This window comes from Trichophyton benhamiae (assembly GCF_000151125.1).
Source record: "Trichophyton benhamiae CBS 112371 chromosome Unknown contig00294.0, whole genome shotgun sequence".
In the NCBI taxonomy this organism is placed as follows: Eukaryota; Fungi; Ascomycota; class Eurotiomycetes; order Onygenales; family Arthrodermataceae; genus Trichophyton; species Trichophyton benhamiae.
Genome location: NW_003315087.1, coordinates 23,187 through 47,745, shown reverse-complemented (window position 1 = coordinate 47,745; position 24,559 = coordinate 23,187). Strand labels below are relative to the sequence as shown.

The following is a 24,559-nucleotide window of genomic DNA, read 5'->3' as shown; positions in this document are numbered from 1 at the left end:
GATTTTGTGCAAATGAGGACGACTCGATGTCCCCATGCGTTCCTTTTCTTCCTTAGCCGAGTCGGAACCCACCAGTAACTCTGTTCTGGAAAAATAGCGTTGGGTCAACTGCACGCCTGACCGCTAAAGCCTTTTCCCTCGTTGAAGGGGCCACGCGTCCCCAGAAGTCTTGGTTGGCGTTGAGGTCGTTCAGATAGAGGGGGCAATATGCCTTTGGTAGCTTGCCTTCATTGGTAAATTGCTTAATCATGTCACCCTGAACAGTATAGTATTTGCGAGTGGCTGCCTCGATTACCGAATCTGATGTAGAGCTGTTCCAAGAGACAGCAATCTGTAATAGCAAGTAGTCATATCTCGGGTCAAACCCGGCAACATCCTATATGGGCAGCCAAGTAAGTATATTTCTCCTTCAGCTGGAATGATATCGTAACTTACGCCTCCTGACTCCTTGGCTTTGGTGGAGATAGATCGTGGCAATGGCTGAAGAGCGAGTGAGCTTGCACTACCGGGAATATCGATGAAATCGTCCGTGACATCGTTCCAGTGGTCAATGAAAGACTTGAAAATATCGTAGCCGTGTGTGCCTGATGGGTTGACACTTGTTTCAGCGCCAATGGAGAACCGGTTACCATGGCGAATATATTCATCATTGGCAAGCATTAGACTATGGTAACTCTGTCTCTTGACAGTATTTCGAATATTCGGAATCTGGGTGAAGTTTCGGAACACGTCCTCAGGGGGAGAAGGCCCGTCATAGGTTAGGAACACGACCCAAATTAATGATGGGTTGCGATTGACGGTTCCAATAATCGATGCCTTGTCATCGGTATTGTACTCTGCAAAATCTCGGATTGCTCGGGTAAGGCTTTCGGTGTGATTTCCGTCAAAGAACATACTGCCTCCCCAAATCTATGATATGCTGTTAGAAAATCTGATATAAATTTGGATTGGGGGCGTTAGGTACCTCAGGATCTTGAGTATGAGTCTTAACAGTAAAGGCGGTGACAATTCCAAAGTTTCCAGAGCCGCCTTTCATCACAGCATACAGATCTGGGGATGATTAGAATAGAGGGCATTAGTCTCCGTTCGGCCATTGTGTCTTACCTGGGTTTGAAGTAGCATTTGCATTCACGATTGTGCCATTTGCAAGCACAACTTCAAAGTTGACGACGTTGTTTGTAGCCCAGCCATACTGACCGCTGAGGAAACTAAGGCCGCCTGCAAAATATTAGTTACGAGCAATAGGTAATATACACAAGGGGAAGATAGAGTTACCTCCTAGAATGAGACCACCAACGCCGATGCCACCGAGACGGCCACCTACAACGGTTTGGCCCTTGTCTTTTAGTCCACCAACAGCCTCTTCCCACTTCAAGCCCGGCCCAAGGACGGCAGTCTGGGTGTGTTCATTGTATGTTATTTGTTTGAGATTTCGGGTTGAAATCAACACTCCGTCGTGTATACTGGAGAAAAGCTGATTGGGCGAGTGTCCGCCAGACTTTATAGCAAAACGAGTTGTTTTCGATTCTTGGATAGCAGCAACAGCTCTTGACATATCCCGAGCATTCTTTGGAGCTATAATGCAGTCAGGGCGGAGGGCGGTGCATGCTGTCGACCAGTAGTTTTGTTGTTCGGTTTCATAGTCAGTTGAGTTGGGTAAATCAACCTCCACACCTTGTGCTAGTAGCTTTAGGCAGAGCCGACTATTCTGATATGAAAAGCCCGCTGCAGTCGAGACTCCAAGTAGAGCCACGGCTGCTTTAAATATGATTGAATGCATAATGAATTTGGTATTTGGCCTCTGGGTTCCCGTGTGTTGCAAAACAAGAGACCGAGTACCAACTTCGCCTTGGAGAGATAACTAGGGATTTCGGCCGTCATTTTATCTGCCATCTGCTGCTGCCAATACCGCTTGACGACGCTCCCGATCCTTACTCTCAAGCATTGCACGACACATCGGGTTATAGCAAACTAGCTTCATCCGGGAAAAGAGGTGCAAGGTGCAGGGGTACAACGGAAAATGGGCCATGAAAGGACGGGCCCGCTACAAGTCACGGAGGCCAGCCACACCTTGCGGGATATAAAAAGGTGTGATCTGATGCTGTTTCCAGAAAGGCTCCATACGAAAGCGAATCTCAGATCCGCCTAGTCTAGAATATGCAAACGCATAATCCCATCTTGCGATTTATGGCATTCCCTTGACCATGTTCCCGGGTGTAGAACAGGAACCGTCCCTTGAATTTTACAAGGGCCATACTCGTCTCGTTAATATGTCATGCCATCTTCGCTTCCCCCAGCTCATTTCGCTGCAGTATGCAGGAGTAAGACATGTCAAGTCGACACCCTATACCAGTATAATGGCCGCTTACTCCATGTCAACTAGCTAGCGTTCGGAGTTTCGAGAACCTGGACTAGTTACTCAGGGTCCACGCCAAAGAATTGAGATGCATCACAGAAGAGGTGCAGCTTTCGTATTCTAATCCTTGGGCAAGTTTCCTACAGGGACTCGGGGGTTACGAGCCCTGGCGGTCTGGAGGAATCGAATCGTGGGGATTTTCAAGCAGATGTTCTCTTTACTCCGTACTCCGTTCATCGTTACCATGTTCTTTTCTTGTTTCTCCAGTCGAGGATTGAGTTTGTGTCGGTTCGAGCTTTGGCGGCCCTATCCGCAAGAAGCCCTATAGCGCATATACACACGTAGCAATACAATAGCAGGGCTACGATCCGGAGTCAAAGGATCAATCTTGGTACTTTAGACGGCGTATTTATCGGATGCTACACAATTCTGGCGACAAAATTCACCGTGTTTTTGGGCCGAGATCCATGTGATTGGCCTGATCCTTCAACTGTACCCATAGCGAGCAGGATGACAAGCCTTGCCAATGGTCAAATTGAGGATGTATCTCGAATGCCGTCCTCGTGGCAGCAGAACTTAGCGACCCTGCAGTGTCTGCAGTGCATGTGCAGAACACGTTTCGAGTGTGGTACTCCATAGTAGGGCACACAAAGGATGGACGAGTCATGACATCGGTCACCGTTGCACACGAAGAAGAACTTTCTTCCTCCGCAGCTTAGCGTGCTGTTCATGCAGCCATTCTATAATGATACGATGGCAGAGGAGAACTTCCCGTCTTGCTCAAGTTTAGAAGAGCACAGATTTTAAAGAGCACTTTAGCAATGACCAGCCCTGGTTCCTCAATGGCTGGCAGCCCAAACGGTCCGTCGCTCTCTTTCCTCTTGCTTTATGGGCGAGTCGATTCAAGTCAGTGTACGGAGTATGCTAGACTCTCTCGAAACTCTCTCGAAAATGGTTTGCGTGTAGCTCGAGCGTCCTTAGGATATACCAAGGTGCGTAATTGTGGTGTGGTCCAGAAAAAATGAACCAATTGCAGAACTTTCGTCCCTAAGATGCGAAAGGATAGCTCGAGTACCTTGATTCTCCTTCTAACCCATCATTGGCATGCACAATGAGCATAGGCAGCCATACAATCATCTCACCAAGCGAAGCAACTCGCGTAAATCGTCAACGTCGGCGACTGGAAGCGCCTCGCTCGACTAGTTAACTAGTTAGCCCGCCCAGGCCCAGGAGCAGAATGCGTCAACCAGCGCCATCTTCTGATCTAAGGCTCTCGCCAATCCGTGATAGCTGCACTCCCGCTTCGCAAATGTCACTGGCGCTCAGTCATTCGATAGGCTGTCGAAGAGGTGTCGAGAAGGCGACGTAGTATTCTGAAAGGACCGAGAGGACGACCGAGAGGTTGGTAAGTGCCAGAAGCCGCCTGCGGCCATGATGTACCCTCGCTGGATACGGCCATCCCACAAGTTGTTTTCATAACGGTTGTATATCCCGGGCCTTTGCTCTCTACCGTACGAAGGTAGTTGTAGCTGTGATTGACGTTGTTGACGTTTGATGTTTGGTCGGTGTGGAAATATTCTAGGAGTGGAGATTGACTAGTTTCCTAGCTTGGTTAACTAAAGCAACCAACTAACTAGTTGCCGAGGCATCGTTAAACTACCTAGCGACCGCCAACTACATCGGCCATTGAGTAGCAAATATGATAGAAATCAAAGAAGTAATCCATAAGCCGTACGGAGTACTGTTGGCTATCAAATTATTGGTCGGTCGGAAGATAAACCATGTCCTGCGACACGTCGTACCGCTACGCTAATTAACTCTAAACAATGTAACGACTTGGTTGACAGGCCTTGCAAATGCCGCCTCCAGGTAACTCCCGTCAATTGACAGGAATCGTCTAGATACCACCAGTATTGTTGTCTAAAGGACCCCCTGCATTCCTCATAGCAGCGTATATAATGTCTCTTTCCAAGAATCCTATTTCTGCAGAACTCATCGAGATCCTGAAGTCTCAAGTCAAGTCATCTGAGGTTCTGACACCCTCGTCTGCGGGGTATTCAAAAGCAATAGCCCGTTGGTCTAATGCGGCAGTCAAACCCGCGGTAAGTAAGCAGGATATGACTTTGCTTGTCCCTTCTTCCATGGAGGAATATATATGGCTGATGAAAAGGGTGAAAACTAACGAGATATTGTCGGCAGGGTGCTGTTCTGCTTGCTACCAATGCAGAGGATGTTAGTGCTGCTGTCAAGTTCGCGCAGCAGTACAAACTGGATCTGGCGGTAAAAGGCGGAGGGCATTCTGTATCAGGAACAAGCTCGTCTGATGGTGGGCTCGTAATTGACTTGTCTCGTATGCGGCATGTTGAGGTTGATGCGGAGTGCAGAACGATCACCGCACAGGGAGGTTGCCTCTGGGTTGATGTTGATGAAGCCGGTGGTCAACATGGTCTAGCTACTGTTGGGGGCACTGTCAACCATACTGGAATTGGTGGCCTTACCCTCGGCGGAGGGTACGGATGGCTGTCGTCAAAGTACGGGCTGGTCATTGATAATGTTCTTTCGGTCACAATGGTCTTAGCAGATGGGCGAATTGTCAAAACATCAGCTACAGAGGAGCCAGACTTGTTCTGGGCAGTACGTGGTGCTGGTCACAACTTTGGTGTTGCCGTTGAATTTGTCTACCAGGCTTATGAGCAGGCGGACCCGGTGTTTTCTGGATTTTTGATCTTTCCACAGGAAAAGCTCGAAGCCATTGTCGACACACTTAATCGGGGAATGCAACATCCCCAACCAGATTCATCCACCATGTGCATATTCGGGACGCATCCTGGTACTGCTGAACCCATGGTGGCAACGTGTATTTTCCATCGTGGCACCGAAGAGGAGGGCAGAGAAGCGTTCAAAGACCTATATGCCATTGGTCCAGTCATGGATGGTGCTAATATGATCCCCTATTCTACCGTTAATGCTCAGGTTAACGAAATGGCCAAACACGGGGCAAGACGAAACATCCAGGGTCTCTACTTCTCTCCGCCCTTGAGGCCGGCCTTTGCACGCAGTGTTATGGACAAGTATGCAGAGAAAATGGCAGCAGACCCAGACATGATGGGAACGGCTGTTATTTTCGAATATTTTGACATGAGAAAATGCACAGAAGTACCTATAGAGTCGACTTCTTGTGCTAACCGGGGAGCGACCCTCAACGGGCTGCTGACCAGTAGGTGGAATGATAAAAACAACGACTCGGCGAACCGTCAATGGGGAAGGGATATGCAACAAATGTTTGTGAAAGAGATGGAGCAAAGCACCTCAGCTGGATCCACGAACGAGGTACCTCAGTACATTAACTATTCCGAATGTAAGTTTTGCACCTACGGCATTCCAGGGGGTTTGGTATGAAGAAGCTGGCTAACAGGATATCTGAAATTACAGCTAGCAACATGTCCTTTCAAAAGATGCATGGCATCCACGCTGGTAGACTGCAAAAGCTGAAGGGGGAATATGATCCCACAGGGATGTTTGGCAAAATGTGTCCCATCATGCCTACCAATTGATGAGAATCGAGTACTGAGAAAAGTACCAGGTATCAATTTGGTTAATAGCAAAGAAAGGGCGTCTTATCGAGATTGTGGACATCAACTTCCATAGTTTTGTTTATATTTCGTAGCTTCGTGAGAATTGAGGCTGGAATGATGGATTGCTGAGTCAGCACAAGATAACTCTGTCACGTTACTACAAGATTCAATTACAACATAGTTGATTGGACAAACGAATTAGCCTTGGTTTTGAAAGCTATTATTGGTTACAAAATAGCGGCAAGGAGGGAATAATACCATTATGGTCACTTGACACGTATTTTTCTTCATGCTCACTATTCTTGACGGTTGATACAAAACAGCATGAATGAGATTCTGTTTTCTATTTGCCGTTTTCCTAAATCAGCATCCGATATCATAATGAGTATTGACAATAATCTGCGTTGTTGGAGGTAAGTTAACCATAAGCTGGACCTTTAAGAGAGAGTCCATGGAAGATATGACCAAACATATAGAGTCAACGTATACTGTGGACATCCTTAGGGTATTCCTTGACACTGTTATCGCCATATCCTTTAGTGGCAAAGCGGCCAAACGGTTCAAAGCCCAACTGTTCAACTACTACTCCGTAGAAGGCGTGAAGTAACTTGCTGGAAGCTGCAGTTTGTTTTGCATCATTTTCGGTCCACGCTGATTGGATACCCCCAGCTAAGCTAGTTCACGTGCCGAAACACCCTGGGATTGCCGATGCTTACGTCAACGTCCATGCTCTCTCTGGTATCACGACGAAAACATCACTAGGTGAAACCCTCATGGAATAGATAATGTTGCTGCTATGCAGACGGTGGCTTTTATTTACTTTGGGGCCGTTCTGCCTGCTCAACGCCCTGTGACCAGTGCTGGCTGTCAGAAAAGCATGGCTGACGTGCATGCAGCTCTGTGCTGTGTGCTCAGAGTATAAGCCCGGAGTTTATCAAACCAGCCGGCTGTTCCGAAGAGCTATCCCAGCCAATGAGAGGGCTTCTATTGACATTCCGGGGGCAAGAAGGGCATGTTAAATATCCGATATGCTGACATAAGCAGCCTGTCGCTTGCCTGGGCGCTCGAACGCCGAGGATAGCCGGGGAAGTCGCATCAAGGGCGAGGGAAGACTCCTGCTGGCCCCCATATATAATTCGAGGAAGGGAGCGTCCCCCACCGTCTGCCAGTCCACACACAGACGGGATACATAAATTACTCTCCTCCCGCCGGCTTCCTCTTCGTCTTCTCTCATCTCTTCTCTCCGTCAACAGCGTCTCTTGCTTGTCCTGGTGCTGCTCAACACCTCCCATCTGTGTGGAAACAGACAAGAACTTTCTGCGGCTATCGACGGCCACTGCTGACGTCACAGAATCTGCATTTCACGTGGAGATAAGATAAGATGCTGCTCACACCAGTCGTCGAGAACGTCTCGCTCCTCCTGGCAGGACAGCTTTTTCTGCTGGCAGTGGGTGTATTGGTAAGTCTTTTCTGATACTACGGCTTTTATATAGCTCTGTAAGCTGCAATTGAGGGTAGTTTGCTAATTTAAATGTTCGAAATTAGACGGTCGGGTACTGTGTATATAATAAGTTCCTGCATCCGCTACGCTCGTTTCCAGGCCCCTTTTTGGCCAGTATCACTCCACTCGTTCAGCTATACCACGGACTCAATGGCGACCGTCATCTCTGGCTTGCTGAATTGCATGAGAAATACGGTACCCATGTTCGTGTAGCTCCAAACTTCATCTCCGTCAACACCGTCCAGGGTCTCCATGACATCTACGGTCACGGAAAGAAGGTCAAGAAGTCCAACTTCTACAATGCTTTCCCTGCCATCAAGGGAGTGTACAATACGCACAATGTCATTGACAAGACCATCCACGGCAGAAAGAGACGTGTTCTCAGCCAGGCTTTCTCGGAAAATGCCCTCAAGGGAATGGAGGATGTCATGCTCACCAACGTCCGCCAGTTCTGTGATATCATGGGTGGTGATGCCCCTGGCCTTGACTCCGATAGATTCCTCAATGAAAAGGGCGTTGCTACCAGGAACATGGCTGACTGGTTTGCCTACTTGACTTACGATGTCATGGGAGAGCTCTGCTTCGGTAAGAGTTTCGGCATGTTGATTGAGCGTGGAAAGAGAGATGTCATTGCCCTTGTCGACAGAGCTGCTTTCAGACACTATGTCGTAAGTACCTTCTACCAAACGAAAAATGTTTCAATATATAGCTAACCTTGGGTCTAGTGTGGTTTATGGATGCCCCTCGATAGCTGGCACCTGGACCAGATCTTCATCCACAAGCTTACTAACGACCGATGGAACTTCATCAAGAACTCTCGAGTAGAAGCTACTCAGCGTGCCAAAGAACGAACCATGGCCGGCCATGAGGCCAAGAAGGATTTCTTCTATTACCTCCTCAATGCAAAGGACCCGGAAACTGGCAAGGGACTCGCTACCCCAGAACTCTGGAGTGAGAGTAATGTCCTTATGATTGCCGGAACTGACACCACGTCTACCGGTCTCACTGCCACTATCTTCTACCTCGTCCGCAACACTAACGCCCTCGAGAAGCTCAAGAAGGAGATCCGCTCCAATTTCACTGACGTCGAGGACATCGTCACCGGCTCCAAGCTCAATGATATGGTTTACCTCAAGGCCTGTATTGACGAGGCCATGCGTCTCGCCCCCGCTGTACCCGGAGCCATCCCCCGTGAAGTCCTACCAGGCGGCATTGAAGTCGACGGCGTCTATCTCCCGGCCGGAACTGACTGCGGAACCCCAACCTATGCCATCCACAGACACCCAGACTACTACCGTGAACCCACAAAATACATCCCTGAGCGTTGGATCGAGGGTGCGATGTGTCAAGCCGACAGTGGAATGTGGGTTTCGACCAAGGACTCTGTTGACATCGCCCGACGGGCCTTCTGCCCCTTCTCCATCGGACCTCGTGGCTGTATTGGAAAGAGTATGGCTCTCATGGAGATGCGTCTCACCATTGCCCGTATGATGTTCCTTTTCGACATCGAGATCGCCGACAGGACCGGTGAAGATGAAAACGGTCACCTCGCTATGGTCGACCACTTCACTAGCCAAAAGAATGGACCAAACATCACCATTCGAAAGCGCCAGCTGTAAAGCGCAGAACCCCCCGTATTGTGTAAAATGCACAAGTTAAATAACTAGAAATGGCTGGAAAAAGGACTGGATGACCATGGTTCGATAGGGGCGCGGCTGATGGGTAATTTTCTTTTCCTTTTTAACGATGCTGATGACCTATTTCATGCGCTTCACTAGGCTCCAGCACACATGCCAGGGCTGCAATCCTGGTCAAACCATATTGGTATCGTGTGCAACGAGATGAACGAAAAAGCAGATCTTATTTTGCTCAATTTGCTTTATTTGTTTTGCCGTTGCTTATATATGGTTCTTGGGGGGTCAGGTTCCATATATCATGTATTATGATGCTTTCCTTGTTCTCCAGGAGATGGGATGGATCACAGCACCATAATATCTCTCCGTGTTACTAGACTATATGAGCAATATGATATGTGTTCCAAGCTTTGCTTTGCTTCGCAGGTGTAACACTTATCTCGTACCTACTTATGTGTGCGACATCGTGGCGGCTATTCTTCCCGTCGGCGGCTCCTTGGCGGCTATCTCGTCTAGGGCTAAATTTTCCAAAGTCAGACAAACATCAACCTACCCATTAAGGTTGCCTGTGCCACGGAAATCGACTATCCAGCCTTGGGAATTTTGTATTCCTGACGCGTGGTGCTGGTGCGCTGTGCAACCGACCATTATTAGTTCACAGATTGCTCGAAGAACTAACTACCTAACTAGTTAGTTAACTAGTTAACATCCTTCCAGCCGATATGTCGGCATTTCATATAGTTAGTTAGTCCGCAATAGCGGCAGCCCAGAGTCACACCGCCTAACGAACCGGTCTCGACCGTTGATTCCTCAGCCAGCTTTGCGCCTAATCTGAGCATTGACTCCATCTCGAAGCCATATCGCTAAGAACAGAAACATACCACTATTTGCATGTGGAGATACAACGTTCAAGACATAGAACTTGAGTTACATCGCCTATTTCGGGCCCTGGCTAGAACCAGAGGAGGGGAGCCTCTGCCAGGCACGAGCGCCAGGGTGAGAGGATGAAACCGTTGGCCTCTGCGCTGCAGGAACAAGATTATGATAATTATTAAGACCAAGGTTGTTGAATTAACGACCCTCAAGGTTCAAGGAAGGAGGAGGATATACCGATAAGACCCGAACATGAATCATGGGATAACCGCATGTTAGGCCTGACCGCAAGGTTGAATCCAAGAAGTGACAAGAACGAACCCGAGGATATACTGCGAAATACAGATCGGTAGTTAGCTGTCTTCCTTGTGATGGTTAACTTGAAGAACGGAAGAAATAGGACCTAAGGTATACACGGACCTCTTCTTTCGGCACCAAGTCGTACAGGAACTCGCCAATTCCCAAGCACGCGGCATCGGATTCTTCTCTAGTTGATTTTAAACTGCTCAGAGAAGGCTTTCTACCCTTAATCTAGCAGACTAGATTCTTGTCAGGCTTCCAAGGTAGAAAGAAGAGTTGCCGAGAATAGCCTCCAGCGCGAGAAACAGCGACGGGCATGACGTAATTGGTACGCAGCAAACGTCTTCAAGTCAAGAAACTACGTGTCAGCGTGCTTTGAGAGAAGACAAACTATTGATGGGCCAAAAAAAGGTAATATATATTCAAAAATAGAGACGTTGAATGTTTGCCACACCTCGCTAACAACTTTATATATAACGTATCCGAGATATTTTTATGAGGCCCATTTGACTATTTGAAGCTCAATTCCCACAGCGGGTACTCCGTACATGTAGGACAGATCTAAATAATGGGAATATGCTCAATTATATTTTCCCTCCGACTGCATAACTCTGGGCGAACCGCCGATTCTTCTGCAGCTCAGATTTCTTGGTCTGGGATATCATGATCGACTGAGATCACCGCCAATTTATTTAATAATTCGTCAGCAATAAAAATAGAATGCCGGCGCGGCACATCCATCTGCTGGCCACATACTGAAACACAAAATACAGGGAACACTCTCCAACCCTACTAGTAGTGCCTGAATGAACAGACCCCCCTCAAGCAGACATCTATGTACTTGTGTTTTCCGTGCAATATCAACAGTTAGTTTTTTGTCGCTTCTCAGCAGCCAAGAAAACAGATGAAATTGGGTTTTTATGCCAAGCTTTTCTATCGCATAAAAGTGGAGCGCTTGGACTCCATCACGAGACCAGTATTAGTCAGCGAAGCTTGATTCCGTCAAGTTCACAACCTCAAAAGTTTTTCTCCCTTGCGTCGGTGCAAATCCGTCCACGAGGCAGCCATTCAATGTACGATCACAAGCTGTTTGGCTGCCTTGTTTCCCCCTTAACATACCCGACGGTATATACCCTCTGCTGTGAACTTGCGCTTTCCCCGCGTCTCCACTTCCCCGCTCGTTGCTGGTGGACCGCAGCTCGTATTGTCTCTTGCCGACCCATGTCTCCGTTGCCATGGAGGTCCAGCTGGTACAACTGCAGGCCGGTTAGCAGGGAGCAGTTGTCCTGGACTTGCCCTAGCTTGGCAATACTAACCAGAGAGAACAAAAGCGAAAAGCAAGCCAAGCGTCCTTCTGCCCACAAATTGGCTCCCAACGCGAGATCAAATGACCGCCCTACCAAAGCCGTGGCCTTGGGAGAACTCCAGCTGCTGTGGCGACTGAGCCATTGTAAGTACGGAGTACAATCACCTAGATGGCGAAGCTGATCAGTTTCGTCTCTGGAGGAAAATCATCGGGTTCAGGAACACCCGTGTCCGTCACGCAAGTGTGATACATCCATACGAGAAGAAATTGAATTGCCATGTTCCAGAGTCGTGTCCAATGAATGGCTTGGAAGACCAGTATATGGTGGAGAAGTCATTGCTACCCGTATACACGGAGATGTCACGGTTGTATTAGTTTTTCCTAATCGAGTGCTGAGAAAAACTCTACCTTGGTGCAGGGCCTGGGTGGTGAAAACAGCTTACCTCCACCAAAAGCGATTATCCAGATCTAAAAAGAACTCTGAATATGGGCCTTGGTAGCATCTCCTGAGAGCCGTTGAGATGCGAATGGTATCTAAATCCCCACAGATCGGGTGGCGGGTATCGTTGCCTCATGACTCCATTGTGCTGTACCATGGAAAGTCTGCACTCCACCCCCTATATTTTCTTCCTCCCTTTTGGACCGATTTCTGCGTCGTGTACCGAGAACACGCCGGACTGGCGGATCCTGCCAGCGTGAATGCCCACAATTGGCCCCGTTTTTTATTTATATATTTTTTTGTTTTATTTTTATACTTTTGCGTATACCAGGCATGGCTATCGACAAGAACTAAACGAGGTTCCCCGGATGTGAGCGGACTCACCTGGACAAGTAATCCTGCATGATGGCTGGGACCTAAAGTGAACTACCCATGCATATATACTCAACCTGTTATATGTGAAGGTACACATGCCTCGGTCACGGTCATTCAGGTCTATATATTATATATATACAGATCGCTCTTTCTTGTTGCACATGCCACGAACCTGGAGCCGATCCCGCACTGTCCATGCTGAGAGTCAGTTCTCTTCCAGATATACCCACCTACGATGTACAGGGGTCAGCAAACCTTCTTGCTAGTAGCCTGGTGCGTATGAGCCCCATCAGCTTGGGACAGACAGGGTCAATGATGGCCTTCCCAAGATTTTCACTTTCTGATTGCCTCGGGGGCAGGGAACAAAAAATAATGATACGATAGCCCTAGACAGATGTGATTAAGGATTCAAGTATGGGCCAAACATAAAAGCCTGGAGATTTCCATGTCTGCAAGAGTATGTTGATCCCTCTTCCAGATCATAGAGCAGCTTTTCTATTTATCACAGGAACCCTTTGAGTTGGGTTTCTTTTTTGCCCTTCCATAACACTTTTCATGATGTGGTCTCTACTTACCGCAGCGGTGCTTTTCGCCCGCCTTTCAATTGCTGTTCCAACAACTGCTGCTCCAGCAATTGAAAAGCGAGCAGCTCCTACTGTTCAATTGGACTATGCCACTGTGGTTGGTTCCAGTGCACTTGGGATTGACTCGTTCAAGGGCATCCCTTACGCCCAGCCTCCAGTCGGCAAATTGCGATTGAAGCCTCCGCAGCCCATTACCGGGGATCTTGGAACCGTGCAGGCTACTGGGCTTCCTCGTGCTTGCCCGCAGATGTACCTGAAGTCCGACGATATTCCCGACGACATTCTCGGAAGGTTCATCAACACACCGGTATTCCAGAAGATTACCCACGCTGGCGAGGACTGTCTTACAATCAACGTTCAGAAACCTTCATCTGCCACCCCGGAGTCTAAGTTACCTGTGCTTTTCTGGATTTTTGGCGGTGGCTTTGAGTTTGGCTCTACACAACTCTATGACGGCACTTCACTGATCTTGAGATCTATGGCCCAGAATCGAGACATCATCTTCGTTGCCGTAAACTACCGAGTCGGAGGGTTTGGTTTCTTGCCTGGCGCAGATATCAAAAAGGATGGCTCCGCTAACCTAGGTCTCCTTGATCAACGCCTTGGACTTCAGTGGGTTGCTGAAAATATTGAGAAATTTGGCGGTGATCCTGAAAAGGTCACCATCTGGGGAGAGTCTGCTGGTGCTATCTCCGTGTTCGACCAGATGGCATTGTACGATGGCGACAATACTTATAAAGGAAAACCTCTTTTCCGCGGAGCAATCATGAACAGTGGAAGTGTTATCCCTGCCGACCCGGTTGACTGCCCCAAAGGCGAAGTTGTATACGAAAAGGTGGTCGAAGAAGCCGGATGTTCCAAGGCTACCGATAAGCTCGACTGTCTACGATCTGTCGATTACACGACCTTCCTTAACGCCGCCAATTCAGTCCCTGGGATCCTCAGCTACAATTCAGTTGCTCTGTCTTATCTTCCACGACCTGATGGCAAAGCTCTCACCGCCTCTCCCGATAAGCTAGGTAGAAGTGGACTTCTTGCCAAAGTTCCCTTAATCATCGGTGATCAAGAAGACGAAGGCACCCTCTTTTCTCTTGTACAGAATAACATTACAACCACCGAACATCTCGTCGACTACTTCAGCACATACTTCTTCCACGGCGCAACCAAGGAACAACTCAGAGCTCTGGTAGATACTTATCCCAATGACCCATCCGCCGGCTCCCCCTTTAGAACTGGAAACCTCAACCAGCTATATCCGCAGTATAAACGGCTTGCTGCCATGTTGGGAGATCTGGTGTTCACTCTCTCCCGTCGTGTCTTCCTGGATATCGCCAACAGTAAATTCCCTGAAATTCCAACGTACTCCTACCTCGGGACCTATGGCCACATCATTCCAATTCTCGGCACTTCCCATGGCTCCGATGTTCTTACTTCGTTTGGATACACTCCTGGAATTCCCAGCACAAGCATCCAGAACTACTATCTTAGCTTCGTCAACAACCTGGACCCCAATAAGGGAACGCCTTTGGGCTTCCCCAAGTGGCCAAGATGGAGCGAGGGGAAGATGCTACTGAACTTCGAGGCCGTGAAGAACAGTTTGCTCAAAGATGATTTTAGGGGGGAAAGTGCTAAGTACTTGGAAGAGCACACAGATATTCTACATATTTAATTGGTCTATATATTGGAAGTGTAAATGAAGGCCAGGAGGAGTATTAGGTGCTTACATTTTGGATTAATATTTGTACATAGCGAAAACAAACATAAGGGCTATATCCCTTATATAATTTAATAGGAGTTCTCTGTTTTGGATATCTGCCGTGCCAGTAATAAATATACCAGGTACATGTCCCCCGCCGCAGCACCTTATTCAATTCAATTATTCTCCTCTTTCCTTATCTCTCAGTCTGATGGAACCAGTTTGTGGTTAACTAACAAGCCCTTTGATGTCTGCACTAGTTAGGGACACTGGTTAAGCCATCCATAGAACCGAGCCTCCCCCACCTACTTTGCCATCTACAACCTGGTTATCATCGTCCAAATTCCTGATAAGGTCGAGACCAAGTAGTTAATATTAGCTTGCTTTCTGTGGGTTTGCCTCTCGAGCTCGGCGTTTGTCCGCTGGGGCTTAAACTAACTCAACTACCGAGTTGCGCTTAACTATCGAGTTAAGTTAGCGCTTTGATGTAACTGGCTGGCCCGAAAGCCTAACTGATTGTCCAAGTTAACTACTTGAGATAGCCTTATCTCGCCTTCGCATGTTTCAGCTTCAAACCTCCTCCCACAGGCGACGATGACCGCAAGCGACGCGAAGCCGCCGCAGGATAAGGAGAGGCAGGGAACGCCGCCGCCGCCTCCGTACTCGCCCGTTACGCCAGGCAGGCCTCAGTCCTCCAGCACAACTCCCGCCGCCCCTGAGTCCACGATAGCTGCGTCCCCGCTACCACCGGCTGCCTACCCGGCCCTCAGCAGCGTCTTTGAGTCCATTCCCGCCGTCGTCGATCGTGCCAGATCGGCTCCGAACAAGAACGGAGCCGCCCCTGCTCTGCCACCACCGCAATTCATCAGGGAGCCAGCTCCAGTGCCTATCTCTGAAAGCGAGAACCCAGACGCCATCGCTCTTCGGTCCGCCATCACCATTCTCCAGATACAGAAACAGCAGGCCCTGAGAGACATTCAGACGCTGGACAAGTTAAAACAGGCCGCTGCTGAGGATCCTCATGCCTTCGCCAGCGAGTTTCTAGCCGGATCTCTCCAGTCGGACGAGGGCGACTTATTCCACCCTTCCCCGCGCAAGGAAAACAATCAAGAAGATACTGGAACGGAAAGCGGCCCAGAGGCAATGGACGTTGACCAGGTGAAACCGACAAATGATAATAGTAGTCCTGGCGGAAATCAGTCAAGGAAGCTCAACAAAATACCAAAGCCGCAGAATATCGTACGGATGCCTGCTATCAACTGGGCGAAGTACCACATAGTTGGTGAACCTCTGGACAAAATGCATGAAGAGCAAAGATTGAGACCTACGCTTGGCGAACCACGCCATGATACTCCGTCAGCGGCGTCTACCTCAAGAAGCCCAGAACACACTCTGGCAGCTCCATATCGGCCTTTTGTGGACAAAATTGAACCTCATGTCAAGTCTAGGAACGTTGGCAGATGATACCAGAACTGAGGGAACTCGGATATTCCATCTCATTAAGTATCTTGACCGGTATATACACCGGCCGATATATCATGGCGATATTCTGGTATCCATCATAGCCAGAATCCCCGGCCTCTCGGAAGCATAATTCCTCGTCACACGGCCTGATTTTCCATCTCTTCTAGGTAGGAGAGCAAAGGATCAAGAAATTGAACTACATAGTGGTCTTATCGGAGGCCTCCAGGCGATCTCCATCATTGGCTATTTCGGTGAACTCAGGCATGAAATTCATGGGAGGACAGATTCACAAGTACCTTAGGCGCATAAAATGCCCTACACTTTCTCACACTATACTACAGTGTGAAGCAATTCTCCTCTCGGAGACTACTAAACAACAATCTATTACAGTGACTGAAATAGAGGTCAGAACCCATCTTTCCTTGATGATAAATAGCAGCCGAAGTTACGTCCATTCGGACTGCTTGCTGCTTTAAATAGATAGATATAGACGTTGCGGTTCAGTCCGTCATGAATACTTTTATTTCTCGAAAAATCAATGAAACAGTTCAATTTTATTATCTACATTCTCAATATCTCCATTTTCCAATTTCTGCCAAGATGAGGCGCTTAGCCCCTGGAGGAGTCTAGCTAGATATCATTTGCTAAACGACAAGTTAAAAATACAATGAAAGAATTGAGAGAGCTGCCTTGGCTACAGCTATCGGAAGCCCATAATGGCTATTCTTCTCTCTCTATCAAGCTCGTTTACCAGGAAGCGCTTATTTCAGCTTGTTGCTTCAAATATCAGATGCCAGTTAGCTACTATATCCACGGTCGCCCCGGCAGGCAAAAGCAGTAAGATCAAGAACATACATGTGCACGAGTCAACAGTGCGACTATTAATTATTTTACTGTAGGTGGATATCAAGATGAGGGTTTCTTCCGCTTTACTCGTGGGCGCTTTGTCTCGGATGAGGCAGAACAATTACGACGGAGATATATCAAATTCAATATGAACGAGCTTGCAGCCATAGCAGTAAAGGCTACGGGTGCAACTAAATGCATTGACGTCGAGAAATGCCCTGATGGCCTATATAATAAAGCTTTCCTACTTACCATGGACAACGGAAAAGAAGTTATCGGCAAAATACCCAATCCCAACGCTGGGCCGGCGCATCTAACGATAGCCAGTGAAGTTGCTACCATGGAATTTGTAAGTAACAACTGTATAATTATCTACGTATGCCTGAGTTTTCTGACAGGTTTAATTATAAGGCACGAAATGTTCTGCATACGCCAGTTCCACAGGTCTATGCGTGGAATTCCAAGGTAAATGGAGATAACCGCGTTGGAGCCGAATATATCATTATGGAAAAGGTCCCTGGGGTACCTCTAGGACTAGTCTGGGACTCACTTGAACCTCCCGATAAGCTCAAGGTTTTCTTACAGATATTCGAATACCAGAAAAGGTGGACGGCGGAAAAGTTTTCCCAGTTTGGTAGCCTCTACTACTCCAAGGATCTTCCCACTAATGCCTTGACGGAGAACAACCTTTACATCAATAGAAATGGGCAGTCCATTAAAGACAGCCGGTTTGCAATTGGGCCATCTATCAGTCGGGAGTGGTTACAGGATGGCAGGGAGGATCTCCAGTGCCATAGAGGACCATGTGAGCCTCCATACTAGCCTGCACGTGGCATGGTTTAGCAAAAACTGTACTAATGGAATGATCAACAGGGGCATCGCTTTTAGACTATCGTTTGGCAATTGGCCATCGAGAGGAGATGGCAATTAGGTCCTTGAAATATATTCCAAACCAATGTGCTATGCTTCATGGTCCCGGAGCTTACCAACCAACGACCGGGAAGAAGCTTGCTGCAGTTAAGCTTTATTCCCAGATGCTTGGGCATATATTACCTAGAGAAGCGGGACTCACTTCTGGTCATCTATGGCATAACGATCTCCACTCGGAAAATATATTTGTCAACCCCGCCAAACCCACGGAAATCACGGGTATAATTGACTGGCAATCTATACAAATAGCTCCTTTGATCGATCACTGCTTAGACCCTAGCTTCCTAGGGTACGAAGGCCCTGATGTTGGTGAAGACCCCCAACCACCAGCCCTCCGCGAAGACATTGATTCTCTTGAAGCGGACGAAAGAAGAGCAGCTATCAAGCAGTTCTACGATACGTCTGTCATGGTCGCGTGGAGAATGCTTGTGAAACAAAAGAATCCCGACCAACATGCGGCTATCCGATTCCGAAAGTCGAAAGCCGGACATATGCTGGGCCTCTCGCAGAACTTGTTTGTTTTTGGTGAAGCGCATTTCCGAGCTCTGGTGTTGGATCTAAGGGATGAGTGGGTAAAACTGGGGAAGGAATTCCCACTCGAGTTTTCCACCGCGGAAATCTCCGAGATCGAGGCAGATGTGAAGGCTGCCGATATGGGGATAGGGTTTATGAACATGATGATTGAGAAGATGGGTGATTTATGGCCGGAGAAGGGGGTAATTGATCATGAGAACTATGACGTGGTCATGGCAATGTTACATGATATCAAAACGGAGCTCATTGAGCGTGTGGTTCATTCTCCAGAAGACAGGAAGGCCTTTGACATGTTTTGGCCATTTGACTGCTAGTGCTGTCGAGACACAGCAACAGGCAGGCCGGGTATTTATCCCCAGGCAGACTAAAGGATATTGGATGGTTCTATTGCTATGGTGTAGGTTGAGGATGTTGCGATGAAGCTCAGACCTGAACTAGTCCCAATTTGGAATGGTCGAGATTAAAAAAGTTTTCGTTATCAGACCACCCGAAGGAGTTCGATTAGCTAGCACTTCCATCACAGCAAGCTACTCAATCCCACCACGAGCAGCGAAAGATGAAGCGCAAGGCGGACTCGGAGGCGCAAAGCCCAGCCGAGAATGGCGACCAACTGGCAAAGAAACGAGCCATCTCAGCTCAATCGGTGGTTCCATCCTTTGCAGATGGCCTTCTAGATAAGGATACGCTGGAGAAGTACAAGGCAGCTTATGCGAAGTCAGGCCCGTAAGTAACGTTTCATTATTATCTCTTCCGTCTATATGGTTCAATTGATGATGTGGAAGCTTGCTAATTGCTTGATTTTTGCGAAATAGGTATAAACATGGCGTTATCTCTCCGTTATTCAACCAGAAGCTCCTCCGTGCTGTCCGCAGCGAGATTCAAGAGCACATCTCCTTCACAGAGAAAGAGACCGACATCTACAAGATCTACCAGTCTGGAGATTTGGCCAATCTCGATGGATTGGACGATGAATCGCTCTCGCGGCTGCCTTCTTTGTTGAAGCTACGAAATGCCTTATACTCGGAGCCGTTTCGAGAGTACCTGTCTGAAGTTACCGGTGCTGGAAAGCTGAGCGGTAGCAAGACCGATATGGCTGTCAATGTCTATACTGGTGGATGCCATCTGCTATGCCATGACGATGTGATTGGAAGCCGACGAGTGAGCTATATCCTATATCTGACTGACCCGGATGTGCCATGGAAGCCAGAATGGGGTGGAGCACTGCGATTGTTTCCGACCACGACGGAAACTAATGCGGACGGGGAGGAAGTCAAGATCCCCAAGCCGGATCATACTGTTTCTATCCCACCGGCTTTCAATCAGCTGAGTTTCTTTGCGGTGCAACCTGGTGAGAGCTTCCACGATGTCGAGGAGGTGTATCACATGGAAATGAAGGGCAGTGAGAAGGAGATCAAGTCTAGAGTGCGCATGGCGATCAGTGGCTGGTTCCATATCCCGCAGGAGGGCGAGGATGGGTACGAGGAAGGTCTTGCAGAGAAACTGGCTGAACGAAGCAGTCTCCAGCAGCTTCAGGGTGAAGGCGACGAGTTTGATCGACCACAGCCGCAATTTGTCCCGTATAAGACAGTTGAGGAGCAAGATACATCTTCCAAGGGCAAGGAACCCGCTAAGTCTGCAGGAGAAGACGATAATGATGATGAAGGGTTCAATGACAAAGACCTTGATTTCCTGCTCAAGTACATTGCCCCGTCGTACTTGACACCCGACGTAGCAAGCCAGCTGAATGAGATTTTCGACAACGACCGGATTGTCCGACTCGAGAAGTTCCTTTCAGACAAGTTCACCCCACGTCTGCGCTCGTATATCGAGAGCCAGGAAAAGGATGAGACATTCCCTACCTCTGCGGAAGAGATTGAGCAGAAGACAGATTGGAAAGTGAGCCGGCCACCACATAAGCACCGATACCTGTACCAGCAACCGTGTTTGGACAAGACCAGCGACGGGCAAAAGGAAAAGACGCCCATCCAGGAGCTGCTGGAGGATCTTCTTCCATCACGCGCATTCAAGAAATGGCTCTCTGCAGTGACTGGACTGGATGGCTTGCTGGGCTACAACCTTCTTGCCCGCAGATTTAGACGCGGGGAGGACTACACCCTTGCCAGCGGATACGAAGGGGAATCGCCCCGCCTTGAGTTTACCATTGGCATCACCCCGACCCCTGGCTGGGAGAAGGAAGAAGAGGATGAGGAGGAAGAAGAGGCTGGGAAAGCAGACAAGACCAAATCTGAGACCAACAGCAAAGCCAAGCCAGAGAACGGCACAGCAGCAGCAGAACAAGAGGAAGAGCTAGCTGTTGGAGGCTACGAAATCTACATGGCAGGTGATGACGATGACGAAGAAGAGGAAGAAGCCGGCGCAGCAACGGAACAAACGCTGGGCTCGACGGGAAGCAAATCAAAGGTGAACAAGTCAAAGGCCGACCCGGCCATCTACAAGTCGTCGACCAATGACGAGGATGACGGAATCCTGTTCAGCATGGCGGCCGGCTGGAACCGCATGAGCATTGTGCTACGGGACCAAGGGCCGCTGAAGTTTGTGAAGTATGTGAGTCGTGCAGCCAAGGGCGATCGGTGGGATATTACCGGCGAAATAGACGTTGAATATGATGACGAGGAGGAGGAGGAGGATGAAGAGGGTGACAAGTAGATGTACTTCTAGAGCTGGTAGAACCAATACAATGTCTGGCTATCAAGAAGCCTCTTCACATATGCAGAGTAGGTAAAGAAAAGTGTTTGCTGTAAGTAAGGCAGTTCAAAGCCACTTTCTGCCTCCGGAGATAGACTGAAAAGGCTTCTCGGGCTAACCACGCTAACACTTTCTGCCCTTGTAGCGTAGGGGTTATCGCGTCATACTTGTAATTCATATTATGTCATATGAAGGTCACCAGTTCGAATCTGGTCGGGGGCACATCTCTCTTTATTTTTTTTTTGTCTTTTTTTTTTTTTTTTATATTATTTTATTATATTAGGGGGATTCTCCTACTAGAACAACATCCACATGTCAACGGCAAGACAGACATCATGGCTCGGTTTTGGTCACATCTTCATGAGACTCGTCAGAGAACAGGCGCAGAGTTCTTGGATTGCCATCCAGGCCGACTCGCTTCTTCATTTTCTCCCAGGCTTCAACCCGAACCAGGCAGCGGGACCGAGATGAGCTGGGAGAGGGCCCGGGGTAAGCCAATACCAAGGCCTTAGTTTCGTCAATTATCAGTACTAACTGGGTACTTTTCACCCTCTAGTTTCGCTTCAAGATGCCCTTTGCTTGCTCAGCCTCATCGGACGCACGCCAGGACCCTGCCTGTGCTGTCAAAGGAACGGGAGCGCAGCAGTTGGGGGCCAGCACTAGCAGATCCTCTTTTAGCATGCATATCAGATGTGATATGAGCTAACCAACTAATAAAATCAGGCAGTGTTCATAATGGATGCCATGCTACGGCGTAATATGGGCTCCTCAGGCTCTACCAAAGAAAGGCTAAAAAGCCAACTGACTCGACTACTGCATGGTGAAGAAAGAAAAGCAGACCCGGAACTTACGGCAACAGAACCCGGCAAATCATTGATCAAAGGGGGTGGAGGGGACGGAGGAAGTACTTTTTGTTACGGTTTATTTTATCTGGTGAGCTCACGTCAAGTCTGGCTTGTGGTATGGAATCCGGCCTGACTGGACGGAGCGTTAAGGTTAAGCTGAGCCAACAGGAACGTTTTAGCCAGCGATCTCGAAGTCGATCATTTTAGCGGACTGGTCTTAGGGAGGAATTAATGCACTTTTTATGATGGCGGTGACGTTGAAAGGGCCAGTTCGAGACGAGACGAGGCGAGACGAGATGAGCCAGCTCGTTTCAAGCGATCTAATCTCCCTTCCATCGAGCCGAAAGCCTCATTCTTTGAAACAGCTTCTCTTCGACCGGGCGGTGAGTCGAAGCAGATATGAAGAGAGAAACCCAGGGCTTGAAGCCATGAGATGCGAGTGACGTCGTTGGCGTCGTCTCTTTTACTCCGCTTCATCCCTCCTATGGTCCCTGTGCAACCCCCGCCCTCTTAATGCGCATTCGGGACGGGATGAGAAGGGCGAACGGGTGAGCTAGGTCACATACTAGACGATTTCCTGCTTTCCTTTCATCAACAGAGTGTATGTGCATGCTTACAGTATAGAATACTTTACGGTCCCTCCGCCCATTTGGCTGGTTACTGGTAGACTAAGGATGCTGTAAGATAAGCTGCTTATACATATGCATGGACAATCAGAGTACCAGAGTAATCCGTGCAAAGAGTGCTGCTGCACGAGGCCGATCTGGCTTCTGATCGGATATTCCGTTGAAAAGGGCAGGTAGTAATTTACCCGCTTGGTAATGGCGTATAACATCGTTACTGTCCTTACCGTCGGGTTCGTTGGCAAGATTAGTTTATATGCACGGAGTATATAATAATAGCTATATGACGGACGTATATATGGAGGGATTGCAGGCGACGCAAGACACAAATATATTCGCATTTATTCCAATCCTCCAAGACGCACGGAGGAGCTAGTCTAGTGTGCACGCAATTAATAGAATGAGGGATTGTGTATGGCCCGAGGCGCACTCCAGCCCGAATAGTTACACGCCGTGTCCCTTCATCCTGCCGGGCCAGATGCAAGTCATGTAATAAGTAACGACGGTTAAGTTACATACATGTGTCCCCCCGGCCGGGTAGGAGATTTGGGATGGATTCACCCATTCCCGTCCAATACGTATTATATTGCTTCCCCGCGTTACTAAGGGCTGTTATGTTGTTTTTTTTTTTTCTTTCCCACTCTCTCAAGGGCAGAAGCAGATGTGCTAGGCCGGCTAGTTTAGTGAGTTATGCAGTGCACCCGAGGCGATCCCCATGCACTGAGCAAGGCCAGGCCAGGCAGGGTTCCAGCGCCTCATGCACATGAGAAACATAAGCAGGACCAGCACTGCACACTTAGGGGGGGTATAGACGGACCAAGACAAGACAGGATGCAAAGTCGATCATCCAGAAGGGCCATATTTCGTTCCTGGCCAGGCGAAGTTGCAAGGACAAGAAAAAGACAAGGACGCTCAGGCACTTTTTATGCCTCTCTCTCTCTGCCAGTGACCAGGCATATCAAGTGCGCTGTACGCTACCAAGGACAGTTTATGATGGCATGCATCCGGGATGTTGGTATGGACCATGTAAAGGCAGTTCGACCGTCAATCGTTTTGCTGTCTTGTCTGGGCGAAGAAGAAAAAGGTACCCGCAGAACACGACTCGGCGCCAACACCTGTGCCCTCCGCACCATGTCCTGGACATGGGTGTGTGTGTTTGTGTGTGTGCAGAGCCCAGCATGCATGGTATGGGTGAACATGCCAGTCAGGCAGGCCGGGCAGGGGATGCAGAGAACGCCTCAGACAGGGTCTCCGCCGAGGGGGCCGGGGCCACGGATAGAAGTACTCAGGAGGATATATATCACTGCACATATAGCTCGGCGAAAGGCAGGAGGAGGATATCATGAGCAAAAACTAGGGGGAGGCGAGCAAAGTCAAGCCAGAAGGAGACGAGTCAGGTCGGATATTTGATATCTTGTGCGCCGCTGGGCCCCTGAGATGGGCGGTTATTGTTATTTTCCAGTGGTGCATGTCATACCATGGAATCACTGCAACTCAACCGCAAGCCATTGATCGTCTGTAAGGACTGGCTTTGATAGTTATATCGTATTAATCTTGCATTGTACGGAGTAAGTAAAATATAATAATAACTCTCAGAGGAAGTAGATGCATGCGTGCCCTGAAACCAGCACAGTGGTATGCCAGCATCAAACGAAGCCGGGCAGCGACAAACACACGGTACCCACCAGCAGCAAACGAACGCAGGGCTCGCAGAATCGAATACATCAGCTTATTCGTCTTCGTCTGCTTCTCCCGTTTGCCATATTAACTATCATTATTTGCTTTGCCGTGGCGTTTGGACGGAGGTATTCTGCATCTGATACTCCGTACGCCCTGTTATCATTCCTGTATTGTTATGTGACTAGCTCCCGCGAAATAAATTACATACATACACACATACATTATTGCTCCGACCAAACGAACGTCCGTCGTGGACTCCATGGCCGTCGCTACCAACGCACCCCATTCGGAA

General features: G+C 48.6%; 7 protein-coding genes and 1 non-coding gene across 8 annotated transcripts; 7 read left to right on the top strand and 1 right to left on the bottom strand.

Moving 5' to 3' along the window:
• Window positions 1-52: 52 nt before the first annotated feature.
• Window positions 53-1,780, bottom strand: ARB_02372 (FAD dependent oxidoreductase, putative; the record flags this gene model as incomplete). Its single annotated transcript, XM_003011268.1, has 5 exons — window positions 53-376; window positions 436-909; window positions 965-1,050; window positions 1,105-1,218; window positions 1,276-1,780. 5 exons carry the CDS (start codon window positions 1,778-1,780, stop codon window positions 53-55), a joined length of 1,503 nt encoding a protein of 500 aa, XP_003011314.1.
• Window positions 1,781-4,314: 2,534 nt separating this feature from the next.
• On the top strand, window positions 4,315-5,910 carry ARB_02371 (FAD binding oxidoreductase, putative; the record flags this gene model as incomplete). The annotated part of the gene is made up of 3 exons (XM_003011267.1): window positions 4,315-4,458; window positions 4,556-5,714; window positions 5,789-5,910. 3 exons carry the CDS (start codon window positions 4,315-4,317, stop codon window positions 5,908-5,910), a joined length of 1,425 nt encoding a protein of 474 aa, XP_003011313.1.
• A 1,402-nt stretch (window positions 5,911-7,312) lies between these two features.
• ARB_02370 (cytochrome P450 benzoate 4-monooxygenase, putative) lies at window positions 7,313-9,051 on the top strand (the record flags this gene model as incomplete). The annotated part of the gene is made up of 3 exons (XM_003011266.1): window positions 7,313-7,390; window positions 7,567-8,100; window positions 8,158-9,051. The coding sequence occupies 3 exons, from the start codon at window positions 7,313-7,315 to the stop codon at window positions 9,049-9,051; spliced, it is 1,506 nt and encodes a 501-aa protein (XP_003011312.1).
• Window positions 9,052-12,917: 3,866 nt separating this feature from the next.
• ARB_02369 (carboxylesterase, putative) lies at window positions 12,918-14,612 on the top strand (the record flags this gene model as incomplete). Its single annotated transcript, XM_003011265.1, has 1 exon — window positions 12,918-14,612. The coding sequence occupies one exon, from the start codon at window positions 12,918-12,920 to the stop codon at window positions 14,610-14,612; it is 1,695 nt and encodes a 564-aa protein (XP_003011311.1).
• Window positions 14,613-15,233: 621 nt separating this feature from the next.
• ARB_02368 (uncharacterized protein) lies at window positions 15,234-16,103 on the top strand (the record flags this gene model as incomplete). The annotated part of the gene is made up of 1 exon (XM_003011264.1): window positions 15,234-16,103. The coding sequence occupies one exon, from the start codon at window positions 15,234-15,236 to the stop codon at window positions 16,101-16,103; it is 870 nt and encodes a 289-aa protein (XP_003011310.1).
• A 716-nt stretch (window positions 16,104-16,819) lies between these two features.
• ARB_02367 (uncharacterized protein) lies at window positions 16,820-18,727 on the top strand (the record flags this gene model as incomplete). Its single annotated transcript, XM_003011263.1, has 4 exons — window positions 16,820-16,940; window positions 17,003-17,298; window positions 17,394-17,754; window positions 17,838-18,727. 4 exons carry the CDS (start codon window positions 16,820-16,822, stop codon window positions 18,725-18,727), a joined length of 1,668 nt encoding a protein of 555 aa, XP_003011309.1.
• A 242-nt stretch (window positions 18,728-18,969) lies between these two features.
• Window positions 18,970-21,080, top strand: ARB_02366 (uncharacterized protein; the record flags this gene model as incomplete). The annotated part of the gene is made up of 2 exons (XM_003011262.1): window positions 18,970-19,136; window positions 19,226-21,080. 2 exons carry the CDS (start codon window positions 18,970-18,972, stop codon window positions 21,078-21,080), a joined length of 2,022 nt encoding a protein of 673 aa, XP_003011308.1.
• Window positions 21,081-21,254: 174 nt separating this feature from the next.
• ARB_02365 lies at window positions 21,255-21,341 on the top strand. The gene has a single exon. It is a non-coding gene; the product is annotated as a tRNA-Thr (tRNA).
• The last annotated feature ends 3,218 nt before the right edge of the window (window positions 21,342-24,559 follow it).